The sequence below is a fragment of the Hippocampus guttulatus genome, chromosome 6 (assembly GCF_054856545.1).
Source record: "Hippocampus guttulatus isolate MCC_2025c chromosome 6, RoL_Hgut_1.0, whole genome shotgun sequence".
Classification (NCBI taxonomy): Eukaryota; Metazoa; Chordata; class Actinopteri; order Syngnathiformes; family Syngnathidae; genus Hippocampus; species Hippocampus guttulatus.
Window position 1 is genome coordinate 22,569,602 of NC_141266.1, and position 16,391 is coordinate 22,585,992.

General features: G+C 47.8%; 1 protein-coding gene across 1 annotated transcript; it reads right to left on the bottom strand.

Annotated features, from left to right (window-relative positions):
- Positions 1 to 12,748: 12,748 nt before the first annotated feature.
- LOC147204204 (uncharacterized) lies at positions 12,749 to 16,215 on the bottom strand. Its single transcript, XM_086114605.1, has 2 exons — positions 15,518 to 16,215; positions 12,749 to 15,419 (listed from the first exon to the last, which is right to left on the bottom strand). The coding sequence occupies exons 1-2, from the start codon at positions 15,903 to 15,905 to the stop codon at positions 14,038 to 14,040; spliced, it is 1,770 nt and encodes a 589-aa protein (XP_085970731.1). The 5' UTR covers positions 15,906 to 16,215; the 3' UTR covers positions 12,749 to 14,037.
- Between the last annotated feature and the right edge of the window lie 176 nt (positions 16,216 to 16,391).

Sequence of the window (16,391 nt, forward strand, 5' to 3'; positions counted from 1 at the left end):
CAGTGTAAGCACGAAAGCGCTTATGAGGTTAATTTCGGGGCCACAGCGGAGGGAGATATTGCCCAACGTGGGGGCCCACTGAGATGGACGGCCTTGCGGTTCCCACGCAGATTTTCTCAAATCCTGCCGAGAAATGATTGTGATAAGCAAAGATGTTAAATATATAGAGGGGCGGCACGGTGGTCCGGTGGTTAGCGTGTCGGCCTCACAGTGTCTGCACTGTGACCTCTGGGTGTGGGTTCGATCCCCCCACCTGCGTGGGTTTTCTCCGGGTACTCCGGTTTCCTCCCACATTCCAAAAATATGCATGGCAGGCTGATTGAACACACACACACACACAAAAATTGCCCCTAGGTGTGGGTGTGAGCATGGATGGTTGTTCGCCTGTGTGTGCCCTGCGATTGGCTGGCAACCGGTTCAGGGTGTCCCCCGCCTACTGCCCGAAGATCGATCGATAGATATTGTTTCCTCTCAATTGTATGTGTAATTTTGGGTACCCTTTTCATTTTAATTTTTTTTTAAAGTCTTAAGCACCCACCCCGTCCCAAATCTCCATGCACGTGCTTGGTGGGCTTTGTGACCAGGACAGTAAAGAGAAACGAGCATTTTGCGCCGTTGCAAGCCCCCCCCCCGAAGCCATTGATGGCTCCTAATCTGAGCGGAATGAGCCGTGAGAGGAAACGGCAACTTGAGAACATTCCCTCCCCTGACCGCCCCCTCCCTCGTTTCCTCTCTTCCTCGCCGGCCACGCTTTGCGCCACTTCCATCCACCAAATGAAGTTGTTTGGCATTGACGGGACCCTGGAGGCTGCCCGCCAGGAGAGGCGGGAGTCGCCCCGGCAACGCAAGCAGGCAGAGGCGGGGAGTGTGAAGACTGAAGCGTTTCTAATTTAAATAAAGCCTTGGGCAGACTGAAACTGGCAGCCAGCTTCCCCTTTTGCTCACCGGGAGAAAATGGAGAAGGAAGGGAAAAGGGAAAGGGTGCGAAAGGAGAGGAGAACGAGACGGATATAGAGATGTCTCCCGTGCTGCTGGATTTGTCATCCGCATGGAGGAGTGAGAGGCCAGAGGACGACGGGGAGGGGGAGTGGGGGGGGGGGGGGGACAACCTAGATGAGACAGAGAGGAGGCCACACGGATAATGGAGAAAAAAATGGTGACACCGCTCAGGGTTAAGCGAACACTCAAACTTTAGTTGTGTGTGTGTGTGTGAACATATCTAGAGGTGCAGTAGTGGCGAGTAATCGAGTAGTAATACCATGTTACTTATTTTTTTATTAATTTTTTTATCTGTACTGCACTGAAAATATGGAGTGTGGAATTGACTTACTTTTTCGTCAAGCGGTTGCACGAAATATCATCCTTTGGATCCAGATAGATTTTGCTCAATAGTTGTAGAATCAACTTTTAAACATTTTTTTTTTCTGGCTCCAGATGATTTTATTTCATGCCGCGAGTTGAGAAAATCTAAATGATTCCATCCTCACAAGGGTCGCGCTGGAGCCCGTGTGTACTTTTGCCACATCTGTGGAAGCGGTGCGATCCATCTCCTTGGGAGAGAGAGCCCATCCATCCTCCTGCACCTGTAGAAACACACAAATCAAGTCACCCCCCCCCCCACCCCCGCGCACCTCTGGAGGGGGCAGCCAGCATGATCTCCTGAAAACTTGTCCCAAGTTGGGAGCAACTCGTCCCCCGTCACAGCGTCTCCCCCTGCCTGTGCCCGTGGCTCGGCGCAGTCACGCTCAGCGGGGCCCTTCCCTCGTGCCTCATCTGAGATCTCAGCGGGGAGCCCGGGCGGAGGGATGCTAACTTTGCTTTGCGGCCGGTTGCCACGCGGATGAACGAGCGGGGTTGACGGCTGGCCCCTCGACTTCACTCACAAAGAAAACAACAACACCGAAAGGGGACTAAACTGATTTGATTGGGTTTCCTTCACGGGGCCGCTTTAAAGCCTGAACTCTTCCCAGGTGTTTACCTCGAGTCATCCAGAAAACAGAATCGAGCCTCAACTGAGCATGTTCTTCCTCCCTTGCGATCAAAGTAAGTAAAAGCTCGATTGTCGGATGTCCATGCAGTCGGGATGGGCGAGTACCAGTATTGGCGCGATACCTTGTATCGGGGTCTCATGAAGGCCGCTGATACCAGCCACCGATACTTAACTCATTCCGTACCAGCCAATTCTAGACCAAGTCTGAAAAGACGTTTAAAAACGTCTTTGGGAGTGAATGAGTTAAAAAGTAGGTCAACACCCACATTTTCTTGACGATAATAATTTCGATGCAGCCCGGCGAGTCTAAACGCGGCATTCTGATGAATATTGCGTTGATCGAATCGGAGTTCAACGGAAAGTTCCACCTGATTTTGTCCATCTCAGGGGGCGGCCATTTTGCATCAGAAAGAAATCTGTTGGTTCACATTTTTTTGGGGGGTTGTCATATATTAAATTCAAAATGGATTTGTACAAGTAAAACTCTCCCTTAATAAACTTTCTTGATTACACACATTGGTGCCCCCCCCCCCCAAAAAAACCCTCACTCTGACTGGCAATGAGAATGCTCCTAAAGTTTGTTTTGACTGAGTTGCCATATACTGGACATCCTGAGTTAAAAGAATCTAAATTGAAGATTTTTGGCAAACAAGAAAAAACTGTAAGAATGTAAAAAAAAAATTAGGGGGGGGGGGCACGTGGCCAATATTTGACAATCCCATTACAGACATTTATTCCTTACTTGCGTTCACTTTTCTTTTTAAACTTTCCCTGAATTTCAAAGTAAAAAACTAAATACTAATAACAACATCATCCAGATTTTTTCGTTAAATCCAATTACGCTGGTTTAAGCTACGTCAGCGAAGTCTGTCTGGGAAGGAGGCCCGTTCTCAGCCCCCTCGCACGTTTCAACAAAAGCGTCACGGCGCCGAGCTCAAACGACAGGATGCGATGACACGGCGTCGAGATGAAAAGGCGTGCGCGTCAAGGTGCGACACGCGTGTGAGGCAAGGCTATACGGATGGAGGGAGGGCGGGAGGAACGGGGTAAAGCGGGGGACGAGAGCAAACACCCCCCACCCTCCTTCAAACGTGCACGCGTCGAACTGGCTGGGGCAGCGGCTCCGCTGGAGTGGAGAACCATAAATCTTCATATAGCGGCTGTTTTGATTAATGCAGCCGAGTCGAGCTAGGGGGCTGGACCTATCCCATTACGGCCTAATGGAAGATGGAGCGGCGCTGTCTCCACCACTAGGCCCCTGTCATTTGTTCCACTTTGCAGTCCATTTGGCCGAGAGACTACAAGCCACTCCATCAAAAATATTTTCAGAGTTAATTTCCGCCCGCTTAATTCGCCTTGATTCGGATTGCGTATCGAATGGCAGGATCGATTTTCGCCTGGCGTCTAAATTAAATAAAAGCGAGGGGCTATACTTTAAGGCTGCCTTTTCTTTCTTTTCTCTTTTCCATTCCATTCATCCAGCCATTTCCCAGCCATCCTTTCGCCCGGGTCGGCTCCATTCTTTTTCCGCGATGCATCTCATTTCCTCCCTTCTCCCGCGTTTTGATAGAGCCGCCTTTGCAGTGGCGGCGGCGGCGGCGCAAATGCGATATCGGATTGCGCTTAGAGGAGCTAAAGGGGGTGGGGGGGGGCGCTGAAAAGGGAGAGCCGGCCCATGTTGGAGGGATGGATGGGTTTGACGTGAATTACGCAGACAAAAAAAAAAGGAGTTGGATGGAGAAAAAAGGCACTTTTCTCAAGTAGGTTTAGCCAAAAGTGAGATCGATGATGCGGGCCCCCACGTGGTGGCCACGCCGCAACGGCAGCTCCCGAAAAAGAAGATGGGAAGGAGGAAGAATCGCAAAGGTCCGCTCGGCGGGTGGGAAAGAGGGGTACCAAAAAGAAATGGAAAAGAAAGAAGGGGAGGGGGGGGGTGAGGAGGGGCGAGCGATGACAAATTGCTTGAGTGTGTCAGGAATTCCCGTTTAGATTTAAAGCTGCGTGTAGCCTATCGTCATATCTTTCCAGAGTCATTTATTTTCTCATTTCTCTCTCCCGCCCCCCCTCTCCTCATCGTACCCTCTCTTGCCCGCTCGCTGCAAATTTATCTGGTGCTCACGTGAAACGGCGGAGGAGGGGAAGAGGGAGGAAGAGGAGGAGGGAAAAGTCAATAAAAGTCTGTGGCGACAACTGTTTCCCCCGTCGCTCTCTTGTCTCCTTGGTGCATTATCTGCCCGACTTTACTTTCTATTTGTTTATGTGCTGAAGCTACTTAGCTTCTCCCCGCTTCCTCCGCGCCGGGCCCGGTTTCCCGTTTCGGATCCGCTTTCATATCAGGAGGACCTCCGAGCTCATAGCGACTCCTCCCCGGAGAGCCGTATTGATTTGATTCTCCCGCCGTGAGCACGCTTTGAAATGACAAAATCAGGAAGCCGTAGGTCACCACTTCATGCTTCCAGCGCCAACGTCGAAACCCCCGAGGCCGGCCACTTGGGTGTCGAAGGCCCCGCGCCTCTACATTGAGTCCTAAAATCGCACCTGCTGAGTCAAGTCAGAAGATAAGAGCTTACGTGAGAGGCCCTGCGATTCCGTCGAGCAGACATGCAAAGACAGTCTTGCGTTCCCTCAAATACTGGGAAGAAGCGTAAGGGTCTTGCCCAGCTTATCTGTGAAATCCCGGTTTGTAAGCCACCGCAATGACAAACCGATCCCAGTAGATGGCGACATTGCTTTGGATTGCATTATCCATCCATTTTCCGATCCGCTTTATCCTCAGAAGGGTCGCGGGGGGTGCTGGAGCCTCTCCCAGGCGTCTTCGGGGAGTAGGCTGGGGACACCCTGAACCGGTTTCCAGCCAATGGCAGGGGCACACAGAGACGAACAACCATCTGCGCTCACACTCACGCCGAGGGACAATTTAGAGTGGTCAATCAGCTTGCCATGCATGTTTTGGGAATGTAGGAGGAAACCGGAGTACCCGGAGAAAACCCACGTAGGCCCGCGGAGAACATGCAAACTCCACACAGGGAGGCCGGAGACGGAATCGAACCCGGTACCTATGCACTGTGAGATCGACGCGCTAAACACTGGAACACCGAGCAAGAGAAATGCCAACACGTTGCAAGGCAGACAAATTGTAGGCATGTCACACTCGAATACAAATGTGCAGGACCAGTCAAAAGTTTGGAAACACTTTCGGACTCAGTTGTTGTTCTTTTGTTTTGTTTTTTTTAGACATTTCCCGAATTGTAGAATAGTTTTTAAATGGAGAAGCACTTCGACACGTGAGCATTTTTGTGCTGCTTCAGATCAATTCACTCGTGTCTCGTGAGCAAAACGACACGTTCATTCAGCCTATTTGTGTTTTTGTAAGTGGTCTATTGGCAGTAGAGAAGCATATTCTGTTGGCCTTGAAAGAGGAGTCAGAGTGCTGTAAAAAAGAAAATGGCTGCCAGTCGGAAGAAATTCAAAATGGCTGAGAGGGAATTTTAATCACGACTCATACTTTTAGAGTACTCCTGCGGAACTGTACTGCATGTCCACCTCTAAGCAGTGGTGCTAATCCCCAACTGACAAATGCCCATAGACGTAAGCTAAGCGCGAATATTGTCCACGTAATAACCGAGCTGAAAGGGTTGATAAATGTGCAGGTACTTTGGACTGCGGCTTCCCTCTGGGGTGGGCTCCCACTTCCACAGCACGCAGGAGTGATGGCCGAGCCACCCGGCAATATATGACTTGTTCACTCAGCCCGTGCAATAGCAGCTTCTCCATTTCGGGAGCCACATCTGTTATTGTCTGATTCTTAAGGAAAAAAAAAAGTGTCTGAGCAGAGGATAATGAAATCAAAAGCCCAACACACAATCAACAAGCCCCTGGTAAGAAATGCATGGTGTCAATATTAATCTCCTTGACAGAAAGTCGAAATATGGCATCTGTCACACATCATCTGCCCTCTCTGCTGTCTCTTGGCAGAGTGGGGAAAAAATGTCGAGGAGGTTTTCTGGGTTGGAGTGAAGATGGGGGAAATTGAGGACATGGACCACAAAGGACATTCATTTCTTTTCTTCTCTTCATTTATATGTAGCTACATTTTCTGTGGCCACATATTAGCTAACTTGACCAGAACTCAATTGAGCTCAATAAATATACTTTCTACTGTCAATGTTTTTTATTTCCAGAAGAAGATCCCCAAACGAAGCTTGAGAAATGCCAGTACGCATCACCACGTATCAGTTACTTTGTTGTCATTACTCGGCCCAAGCTTGCTAGCTCACAAGCTAGCTGGTGGCTAGCAGCCACCGGAAGCTAGAAGTAGATATCTTTTCACGCCTCAAGAACATGTAGAGATGTTGAAGCCTCATTTTTCTTTTCATACTTGGTGATTATTCATTTTTCTTATCATTCCGATTTCGCTGCGTTGCTACAACTGTGGTGCGTCACTTTTAGAAGACAATTTTCACTTTACAGTGACCACTCCACACGACAACGTATATGTCTATATGACTATTTATTTCATTTTGGTCATTTATGATAACTGCAAAGGCCTCTGAGGTGCTCCACTCGACAGGTTTCACTGTCCCGCATTAGCTTATGGAAAGTTACAGTCCACGACTGCGGCACAGAGCCGTAAGTTGACCTTGTCCACTTTGAAGAGCGGACATCTCAAAGTGGACATTCAAAGTCCAAAGAGCGACCTTGGTCATAGGCAAAAAAAAAAAAAAAAGTATGTTTTAAAGTGATCCAAAATGGTCTCACCGTGCACATCCCCATTCCATCATCCTCGATTCTCTCCTCCTCTCGCCCTGTGATCTGGCGTCCTCCTTTCGCCCCCTCAACACTTTGCTCCTTCATCCTTTTCCCCTCCATCTGCTTCCTCATCCTCCCACTTCTTTTCCTCATCCTCACGCCCTCGCTCTGTCTTTTGGGCATTTCTCTCAGTCCTTTCTGCCCCCCCCCGCCCCCGACAACCCCTCCCCTCCACTCTTTCGCTCTTCTTACCCCCGTGATGAATGAGTCTGTCTGCTGGCTGAAGTTCATATTTACTGAGCAGGGGAGCGCACACTGTCAGTCTCTCTTGCCCTCCACATCTCTATCCCGCTGCTAAGGAGACGGAGGGAGCAAGAGGTTACAGTGGGATGAAGGGAGGAGGGAGCCCCCCCCTCCGTCATGAGATCGCCAGACACTCCCAAAGTGGAGCAGGCGGTGACCAAGAGGCTGTGTTTCAAAAGCAGATAAAACCTAGAATCAACAATCGGGCCAAATTTGAACACCGTCCCTCATTTTACCTTCAAAGTCAGCAAAGGCCTGATTGTAGAACGTCTCTGAATGACTTCAAAAAGCGATTATTCGGCGGTCGGAGCTTATTTTCGGATCTGCTCAGAAAACTGTGGAGGAAGACAATCGGAAATGTTAAAACTCAAGATTCTTCGTGTGTGTTGTGAATACAATACGGTGTGTTTACAATTTCCTAACGTGGTGAAAGTAGCCTGAAAGCACCATGTCGCATGCTAGCAAGCACGTAGCTTTTGTGCTTCGGCCGTTCCTGTGCCCGCTTTAAACTGTTCAATGGCACCCTTGGTAGAGGTTACTGTAAAACTAAACACTTGACAAAAGAATTGCATACATTGTATATTTGAATTTTAAAATGCTTGACTTTCAAAACGCCACTAGCGCGAATGTTAAAGTCAAAGGAGCCTATTTAAATGCTAACGGAAAGTAGCATCGTTGAGGAGAGTGATATTCGATCAAATACACATTCACACACACACCCTGTGGAAACACATACACATGCAAAGGCGCCACACTACCCAGAAGAGGCCAAAACGGCAATTTTAGTTTTTTTTCAAGTGCTATTATTGTAATATATTCTCATTTACCTTCTTAGAAGTTTATTTTCAAATTGCATTGAAAATTGAGAATTCGGGCAATTTTCCTTTCTTCAAAATTCAAGGATACACAGATCCAATGACTTATTTTTTTTGTCCTACCAACACACATTTCCAAATGACAATCCCAGAGAGTCGGATAAACAAATTTCAAATTAAGTACCAATTGAACAAATCTCCAGGATGGTCTAAAATGGGCAAAACAGACTCAAAGATGACTTTGAAACTACAACGGCACACTTCTTATGTCTTATTGTGACTCTACTGTTGACCTACCAAATTCCATGTTCCTGGCTGAAACCGGCTTAATATTTGGTGAAAGCCACCACAATGCGACTCATTTGGTGTTGTAAAAACAACCACGAGAACAAAACAATTTCAAGAGGGGGCAAACAAGAAACAAGCTTTCTGCATCTCCTCCAACTCCACTCACAATGTTCTTTCTCCTTCCTCTGTGTGCCAGCAGACTCTTTCAGGCACATTTGGACTTGAGAGTCAGAGTAGCATAAAAAACAACATCAACAACAACCAAAAAGGTCCACAAAAAAATATGCCGGTTTCATCTACGCCCACGAACAAATAGCAAGTGTATCGTGGCGAGTCAAACAGTGTGTTGTGACCCGTGCGTTTGACCCCCCCCCCGCCGCCGTGAATGAGAGCAGCGCAAGCGGGCCCTGCCGGAGACCCAAAGAGACGGCGAGGGAAGAAACCACACACACACCAAAAGCCCCACAGAGCCACCGCCTCTTCCCACACGCTGACCCCAGAGGCCAGCGAACAGCGAAAACCACAGCAGTGTGACGACACGCCTGACACGCGGCGCCGGCACACACATTGTCTTGTGTTCCCCCCCGGCAAATTGACCACCAAAAAAAAGTAGAGACAGTAAATACGAGGAAAATTGGATGGCGCAAATGACATCACAAAAAGAAAATCCCCCTCAGCTGCACTTTTTTTTTTTATAAGATTCCATAATTCAATTCCCAGACCCCCGAAAACAGCGACTAGCGACTGTCCGTCAAGAAAATGACAACGCAGAGTGTTTGGGCCGTTTGACTTTCGGGTATAAAAGGTTAAATAAATGTAAGGTTTTATGATTGCGTTTGCTGATCATTTTGCGGGAGCTTTGCAGGGTGTACATTTGCGCCAGTGGGACCAAACGCGGGTGCGAGCGTACGTGTCGTGTAGCTGCATGTAATAGCGGCGAGAGCGTGATGGAATCAGCCGAAAATGGAGCAGTAAAGGAAGGGAGAGCGGGATCCCGAGCTGCGGGAAGGAAAGCATCAGGCCATAATCATCTGAATATTAAGGAAAATTGGATATGAGAAAGGCGAAAATTGGACACGGGGAAGATTGGAGAAGGGAGGAAAGCAAAGCCCGAATGCATCAACGGGTGAAAACAATGGCGACAAATACCAGAGCCTCCGGATCCATTTTTTTTTTTTTTTTTGGTAAAAAAGATCTACTAAAAGCAATCTTCGGCAGACTGATAAGAGGGTCACGGTCAGGTATGCGTGGCACGCCGGCAATAAGAGGCAAAAATTTTCGCAGGTATCCAACGAAAACCAGGATTTTGACTGAGTTTTGCTCTTACGACAACGTACTACGGCCAAGAATATCAACAACTAAATCGAGGTGACAACATTAAATCGACAGCTATTTTCAAGATTGATGAACCATTCAAACGAGGGGTGCCCGAGCCAGCCTGTTTTTGATGTCTCCCTCCTCCAGCAAACGTATTTTTGGAGTAACGCGCTTACTCTCAGTGTTACCACACAGACAAAGCACGGCAAGCAAAGCTCCGGTACCGCAGGGATCGATGCATCCTTTTCAGAGTTACAAATGCCACAAGATAGCACCAGAATAATACTTTTTAAATATGCCCGCTATTTTGCCGGATCACTAAAATAGAAATTTCATTTTCTGTGCATCACGAAGGACAGATTCAGATTCAATCAGAAAATCGGTGAAAAAGTCAATCAACTCGTAGCTAATCACGGATATGCGGGAATTTTTAGGAGCCTCGTCATTATCACAGTCAAAAATATTTTTTTTTCACCAAGTCTGTAAATGAAAACTGAAGTTCTTATGAAATACTTTTGAAATAGTTTTCTCTTATGCCGAAAACGTGAACGGCCATCCTTGTAGCGTGAAGACGCTGTTTTTCTTCCCTGCAACGCTGACCAAGTCCGACATGCTTCCGACTTCACAAACTTTTCCCAAGCTGGTCGCCCTCCGCCCCCCCCCCCGCCCCCCTCGCCCCCACCCCCTAGCATCTTCTTGCGCAGTGATTTGTTTCCCCCTACTGGTTCCAAAGGGTAACTGCAGCTCGCTTCTTCAGTGCAGGCGTCAAACAGAAGACAAACAACAGAGGCAGCTTTATTCACCGGGGTGCATTCGCAAAGACAAACACCTCTTCATCCCAGGAACATATTTGTCCTGTCGCACCGGCGGAGCGAAAAAAAATGAAGGGGCAGAAAAATGAAAATTTATTTTTATTTTTTTAAAAAGACGACGGTGGCGCTCAGCGTGATCCATCTCAATTTTCCAAATCTATTAGCTTTCTTTGTGTGGCCTGCCTCTCCTCCAATCCGATCTTTAAAAGTGGCGCTTGTTCAACAATTATGATAACTGCAAGCGGGCGAATTAGAGGGTCCAACCCATTCATCTCGGGGCCCTTCCCACTCACGGCCATGACGCGGCTAAATGAAAAATGGACACGCTTTAGAAAGTATTGATTCCAGCTTTAAACAAAGGTACAGTCAATATTATTTACCCCTAAATATATCTTTGTTATCTGCGCGGGGAGTCGGTGCCGCTCGCCGCTCTGTCCTCGTAATTGTGGACATAAAAATAATGGAGCAATTGCCACGGAATCGACGGAGACAGGTTGGACGCCGCTGCGTTTTGCTGTGATGTAAATGAATGAGAGGGCACGCGGCAACTGCCGTCAAATTGGCAGATAACGAGAGAACGCCGGGAAAATAAAGCAGGTCTTTCCAAGGTAATTCAATGCGCTCAAGTGCCAATCAATTTGGAGGGACGTTCCCATATCGGCGCCGTCCCAATAAAAAGCAGACAAATGATCTATTTCCATGTGATCTGAAACCCAAAGAAAACCTTTTTTTTTTTTAATGGTGAAGACACACATTTGGGAAAATGTCAGGACTGATCCAATAATTACTGGACCTGTATTGATTTCTCAGATTTTTTTTATTTTTTAAATGAGACATTTTAGTTTAGAACAAAGTTTCTGTTTATATTTTGGAATTTATCATCATTAACTTTTCCGTATGTGTTAATTGAACATGATTTTCTTATTTTTATGTATTTAGTGTTTTTGTACGCTTTTTTTGTTTACGTGGATTTTATATACTTTAAGATGATGTCGCTTGTGCTGACATTTGGCACCAAAATCAAGTCAGCAGGAGGGATTTCATTAAATTGGGGGGGGGGGGGGGGGAGTTGGGCTTTAATCTGCCCTCTAGACATTATGAATGCAAAAGATAATTCTGGACTCGACTAACGCACTATTGACAGTCAACGAGGATTTTGTGGGAGACCATTTTTTTTCTCTTTTGGAGGTCATCTGAACGCAGCTTGGATTGAGTTGCTTTTGCCTTTTATTTTATTATCAGTAGTAACGTCCAAAAGGAGGTAGACACGGCTCTCTGGTGGCCCAAATTGCGCACTACAACATGTTTCAAATGCATATTTTCTTGCCATCTTTCCAGCAAAATGGTCATTTGTTTTAAAAGAAAGTCACCATAATAAAAGCCACATTCGCACAGTCCACCCAGATCTAATACAAAATGCACAAGTGCATATTCGAAGTCTAATTTCTTATTTTTCCATTCCAAGTAAACTGACTGTGTTGATATGCCCCAAAATGAAGTGATTTGGTGAAATGTTTGAAACGCTTTAAATTTAACATATTGCATTATTTATATAACTAAAGGAAATGATGAAGGACGTTTTGCTGGAGGTCCAAAGAAGTTGCGATGCACCAGAACAAGAAAACAATTGATCAGAATCAGCCATCTTTGAGGTTTACATTCGCCTGGAACATTTTGAGTTCGGAATTGGGAGGACCCGAATGGATTTTTTCAGAATTCCTACCTTCCTTGAATGCAACATTAGCCTGAGTTCTCAGTCTTTATGTCTTCAGCAACTAATATTAAACATGCATAACGCATTTAAGGAACAAATCTCTGAATTCACTTAACATGGTCTAGAAATTGTTACCTTTTTTTGTCTTCTGCTAATACTCGAACAAAACCAAATCCTGTTCACCTTAAATTCCATTGAGTTTCCTTCCCTCGAAATAAGATGGCTAGGAACTGAGTGAAAAGTTCATTTTCATACTTACGTGTATAAAATGAGAGAGGCTTTACTGGAGTTCCAATTCAAAGCAGCCAAAGTTTGCAGGAACGTGTCACCTCCCCGGTGGTGGTCTTGGGGCGTTAAAAAAGTTACGAGTTTGACTAAATATGACTTATCTGTAGCATACAAGCCACCAAAATTGAATTCGGGTTTGTTTGTTTCTGAGCCACGGGCTGCGCTTTTTCCACTCAGTTAGGTGGGCAGTGTACTCGCTCAAACGGGACACACGAAAATGGATTGCGCATTTTTTTCTCCACAAATCCGAGCATAACTGGTGAGTTTCACCTGTGTACGAAAATTTGAATTCGGGTGTGCTTGTTTCTGCGGACAACATGGTGGTTTATTCGTGGGCGGAGCTTCTTGCACAGTGCTAAACTCACCCGCCCTGCTGGGAGACACTTAATTATCAGGCGAGCGCCGTTATGACCATGAGGGTAAAACGTGAAGATATTGGTTGATTTCCGGTAAACAGACGCACGCACGCACGCAGTGTTCATATAATTTATTACATTTTTTCCAATTAGCACAACACGAATTAGTGAAGACGGATCGGTCATGTATACGAACAGCAATTTGTAATATTAGTGTTTTAAAAAATAAAAATAATAAAAAAGGCAAAATGAGAGGATCTACCAAACTCGATAAAAACAAAACTTAAAAGAGCATGAGATTGTGCGCCATTTTCCAAGCCGTGTTTACAAATACAGTGGAACCTCTAAGGACTGCTTTGACAATTGGCCTTGTGGTTAAATTATCTATGAAGTCATCTCATCTTAAATATCCCACCCAAAATTTGCACAGTCCAGGGTCAACTCGGTTCCCTGGATGTGGGCGTGAATGGTTGTATGTCTCTTTATGTGCCCGGAGACTGATTGGATACAAGTTCAGAGTATAGTCTGCCTTCCGCCCATAGTCAGCTGGGATAGGGTCCGGCAAAAGGATAAGCGGTGTTGAAATTGGATGGACTTTACAAAAGAGCGTGAATAATAGTCTGTCGACTCTCTGTTCTGGATGTTTCCTGACTGTGATGTGACATTGTGTCAAATTTACACCCCAAAACCTGTAAATTCATGAATGTCGAACCAACAAATTGTTGGGGTTCAATGAACACGAAGATAACCCTGTATATGCAATTTTTCAAAAAAAAGGAAGAAAACAATAGAGTGTATACATCAGCAGAGGGATGCCATAACACTTCAAGCAACAGACTGAACACAAACGGTGTCCACGTTATAACAGTATTCGGCCATGTTATTTATCCTCTGCTAAGAATTACTAATACGAGTGTTGACTCGTCTTATAGTGCCCACAAGGTGGAAAACCAGAAAGAGCAACAAAACAGCCATTCAGTTAATGTAATGTGACAAAAAAAAGTTTTTTTTCCCCTTATTTATGTCACCCCTCCCCTTTTTTCTCAGTTCAGCATTTCATTGAAATATAAACGTGTCAATTTATGAAGGCTAACTTGCCGAACACGTAAAAGAGGGTTGTATTTAAAGGGCCGCTTGTAGTTTTGATGAATGTCATCGTCATGTGCTTTTCTTTATATAGAGGCGCGGGGGTGGGGGATGGTGGGGGAGGTGTGGAGGAATTGACTAAAATCGATTTTTTTTTGTTTTTTCTAAATACAGATCACCGTGCCCTAAGTCATATTTTTTTCGCTATTTGTGGTATTACAGGGTCCCCTCTTACCGAGCCCCACTTAAGAGATTCCACTGTATTTGGGTCGGAAAAAAAATCCCACAGAAAAATGGCGCTAAGTGCACAGTTGCAAAGTTAGCAACACTTGGCGACGTGTCCGGAGAGGTGGTGCGAGCGCGCGAACCTGCGCAGACAGTTGGGGCACGAGAAGGGCTTCTCGCCGGTATGCGTGAGCATGTGCGTCTTCAAATGGCCCGACAGACGGAAGCTCTTGCCGCACTCCTGGCAATTGTACGGCCGCAGGTTGGTATGACTGCGGCGGTGCTTGCCCAGGTCGCCGGACGACGTGTAACGTCGCTGGCACTCGGGGCACTCGAAGGGCTTCTCCCCGGAGTGAGTGCGCTTGTGCTTGACGAGGTCGCCCGACTGCGTGAAGCTCTTGTCGCACTGGTCGCACTTGTAGGGCCGCTCGCCGGTGTGCGTGCGCTGGTGGTTGCGCAAGTGCGCCAGGCGGATGAACTTGTTGCCGCACACGGTGCAGTGGTAGGGCCTCTCGCCGGTGTGCGTGCGCAGGTGGATCTTGAGCGCGCCCAGGTCGCTGATCTTCAGGCCGCAGTCGCTGCACTGGTGCGTCTTTTCCCCGTTGTGCAGCTTGCTGTGCACGCGCAGGTTCTTGCGGGTGTTGAAGCTCTTGGTGCACACCGGGCAGTGGAAGGGCTTCTCACTCGAGTGCGTCCGGAGGTGCAGATTCAAGCTGGCCTTGAGCCCAAACTCCTTCCCGCATTGGCCGCAGGAGAACTCCTTCTTGGCCGAGTGCGTGGTGAGGTGGCACTTGAGCTGGTGTCCCCTCTGGAAGGCCTTGCCGCACACTTGGCATTTGTGCGGCTTCTCGCCCGTGTGGATCAGGGCGTGCTGGCGCCAGCTGCTGCGCTCCACGAAGCGCCGGCCGCAGTCCTTGCACACGAACGGCCGGTCGCCCGTGTGGGTGCGCATGTGGTCCTCCAGGCTCTGTGGCGTACGCAGCTTCTTGCCGCACTCGCGACACTGCACGCCCACGTCCAGACAAATAGGCTTCTCCTCAGATTCGGCGTGCGGCGCGTGGCACAGGTGAGGTCCCTGTCCCCAGGTGGCCTTGAAGCTCTTACCGCAGTCTGTGCAGCACAGGTGCCCCCCCCTGATGACAACCGACATGCTGTGCCAGCGCTGACAGTGGTTTTTCAGGTTCTTCAAGTACTGGAAGCTGCGTGCGCACGTCGGGCACGGGTGGAGCCGGCGGGGCGGGGCGGAAGGGTGGGCCTCCTTGATGTGGACCCGCAGGTAGACTTTGGAGCTGAAGGTGCTGCCGCAGGTGGTGCAGACGTGCTCTGGGATGAGGTTTTGGTCGCGGTCCGAGAGGCATTTCTTCAGCTCGGCGAGGTACTCCTTCTGGTGGACCCACTTAACGTGCTTCTCCAGGAAGTCCAGGTTTGTGAAGGATACGTCGCAATGAGGACAGGGGAAGAACTTTGATGACGACTCTGACAGAAAAGGATTAAAGGAAAGTGGAAAAATGCTTTAGTACTGTATTTTTCAGACGACAATGCACAAAATGTACAGATTTCCTTGGCTTTCTCACCTGTGCCATCTTCTTCTCCATCCTCCATCTGCTCATCGTCTTGTAACTCCTCACCCTCTCGATCTTCTTCTTCCTCCTCCTCCTCCTCTTTGATGACGTCTTCCTCCTTGACAGCTTCCTCTAGCTCGAATTCGTCCTGGAAGTCCAGGTCGGGCTCAGCCTTGAAAGAACGGTGAGCATCGAGCGTGAGTCCGCAGTGGACCTCGCTGATCTGCAGGCAGTGCTGCTCCTCCTTGATTCGGATGTCGAGGTCGTGTCCATCGGCGTAATCGTCCCCCGGGTCGTCCTCCGTCCCATCACGTGACCACGGGTCGTCCTCACTTTTGAACGTGACAACGACGCCGTCCGCCGTCGCTTTGTTCTCCGACTCCAAGCACTCCACCTTCATCTTGTTTGAACGTCCTGCGCGGAACGTACTTGAGCGAAGACGACGACGATGTTGAAGCTTCGCGGGCCACAGTACCGAACGACGCTGTGGTTGTGTCGCCCACGGCTAGCGTAATGGCGTTAGCATCGCGGCTAACCGCAATAACCTGGCCGCGGTCGCAAGACTGAACCTCCGCTGCGACGTCACATATCCCGGCCTCGTCCACGATGCTCGCGTTAGTATCATGTAGCTGTAGTTGTCGGTGGTCTTCTAATAATGTTAAGAGGTAGAAATACCCCCGCCCACCTCTTGTTTACTGAACCGCTTCATTCGTGACTTTGATGATCACATAAAATGATGAGGGAAGAACGTCCGGGTTACATGGCCAATCGGCGGGCAGCAGGGACGTCCATATTTAAAGCACTCGAAGGAAGACACGCCCCTTTTATTTGTTTCGTGGCGTTTTCTCCCAACTCATTTTGAATTCCATCCTAATATGTTTGTAAT

Bases quoted from the DNA above. Each gene is read 5' to 3' on its own strand.
- LOC147204204 (XM_086114605.1), bottom strand. From the start codon at position 15,905: ATGAAGGTGGAGTGCTTGGAGTCGGAGAACAAAGCGACGGCGGACGGC. The intron at 15,420-15,517 runs GTGAGAAAGCCA...CTTTTCTGTCAG, and splicing joins TGGAGAAGAAGATGGCACAG to AGTCGTCATCAAAGTTCTTC.